The sequence below is a fragment of the Aspergillus nomiae genome, assembly GCF_001204775.2.
Source record: "Aspergillus nomiae NRRL 13137 chromosome Unknown contig00932, whole genome shotgun sequence".
Taxonomy (NCBI): Eukaryota; Fungi; Ascomycota; class Eurotiomycetes; order Eurotiales; family Aspergillaceae; genus Aspergillus; species Aspergillus nomiae.
The window spans coordinates 1-1,254 of NW_015378985.1; the positions used below are offsets into that span (position 1 = coordinate 1).

A 1,254-nucleotide genomic window follows, 5' to 3' on the forward strand; every position below is an offset into this window, starting at 1 on the left:
ATTTTATATGGCGTTGCTAATATGGTCTTATTCTAGATTACGGATAAACAATGGGATACTATGCTGGCTGTGCACAATACGGCGCCGTTTAAGCTGGTGCGTGCTGCGGCCAAGTATTTCCGGGTGAAGGATGGCGAGCCGCGGGTGATCATTAACATCAGCAGTACGAGTGGGATTCATGGGAATGCGTATGTATTCTTTCTTTTTTTATTATTGTCTTTCTTATGGTCTTTTTTTTAAGTCACCATGGTGGTAGCTTTTTTACTGATGATATGCAGAGGCCAGGCTAACTACGCCCTCGCCAAGGCCGGAGTGGTTGGACTCACCAAGACCATCGCCAAAGAATGGGGTCCCGCGTTTGGGGTCCGGTCGAACACCATTGCCTTTGGCCATGTGCAGACCCGGCTGACGGCAGCCAAGGAGAAGGGCGCGTTCATTACCACGCCAGACGGCACCAAGGTGGCGCTGGGCATTCCCGGGAAGCAGCTGGAGTCGCGCAAGGGCGGCGCGGGCGAGCAGAAGCAGACATACCCGGATATCCCGTTGGGAAGACCGGCCTCGCCCGAGGAGGCGGCGAAGTCTGTCCTGGCCGTGGCTAGTCCCCTGTTCTCGTACGTGACGGGTGAGACGATTCGGGTTACTGGTGGCAGGAACATGTAGTGCCTTGAATTGATTAGTTATCCGGGAGTTTTATATATCCTTCACCATGAGGTTGGCACCGATGAAAGCTTTCTCGGCTAGTTCGACCCCGACGGGCGGTATATTATTCGCTGTGGATAAGTAGAGATCACGATGACGTGGATCATAATAATACATCGGTATAAGGAATAGTATATACATACATACGACTAAAGAGAAATCCATGGCCTGTGCGAGCCCGCACGAGCCCGTCAGACGCCGTCTGATAAAAATAGAAGCCGTTGAAATGACACAAGTCCTCAAGGGCCAGGGTATCTCGGTCAAAACAATCTCCGTTTCAGAATGAAGCTTCACCTGGCGGAGCTGCCTGTAAGCGCCGGACCCACCGTGAACTCAGGACTGGAACAGATAACGCATCAAGTGTCATCGCCCGCCAACGAAGAACGGTTGCAAGGGTGGCCATGCCACGCAAGCCCAGGGTGCCCTGGGCCCGCCATGTCAAACTGCAATAAGATCGGCTGCCTCTAGAGCAGGAATAAACGCACAAACAAACAAAAGTCTAAGTTCACCGCATCATAGCAGACACCTTATTTCCGGTGGATACTCAATTAAAAA

General features: G+C 51.9%; 1 protein-coding gene across 1 annotated transcript; it reads left to right on the plus strand.

The window, feature by feature from the left end:
• Nucleotides 1-60: 60 nt before the first annotated feature.
• ANOM_011883 (SDR family NAD(P)-dependent oxidoreductase) lies at nt 61-660 on the plus strand (the record flags this gene model as incomplete). Its single annotated transcript, XM_015557136.1, has 2 exons — nt 61-188; nt 279-660. 2 exons carry the CDS (start codon nt 61-63, stop codon nt 658-660), a joined length of 510 nt encoding a protein of 169 aa, XP_015400761.1.
• Between the last annotated feature and the right edge of the window lie 594 nt (nt 661-1,254).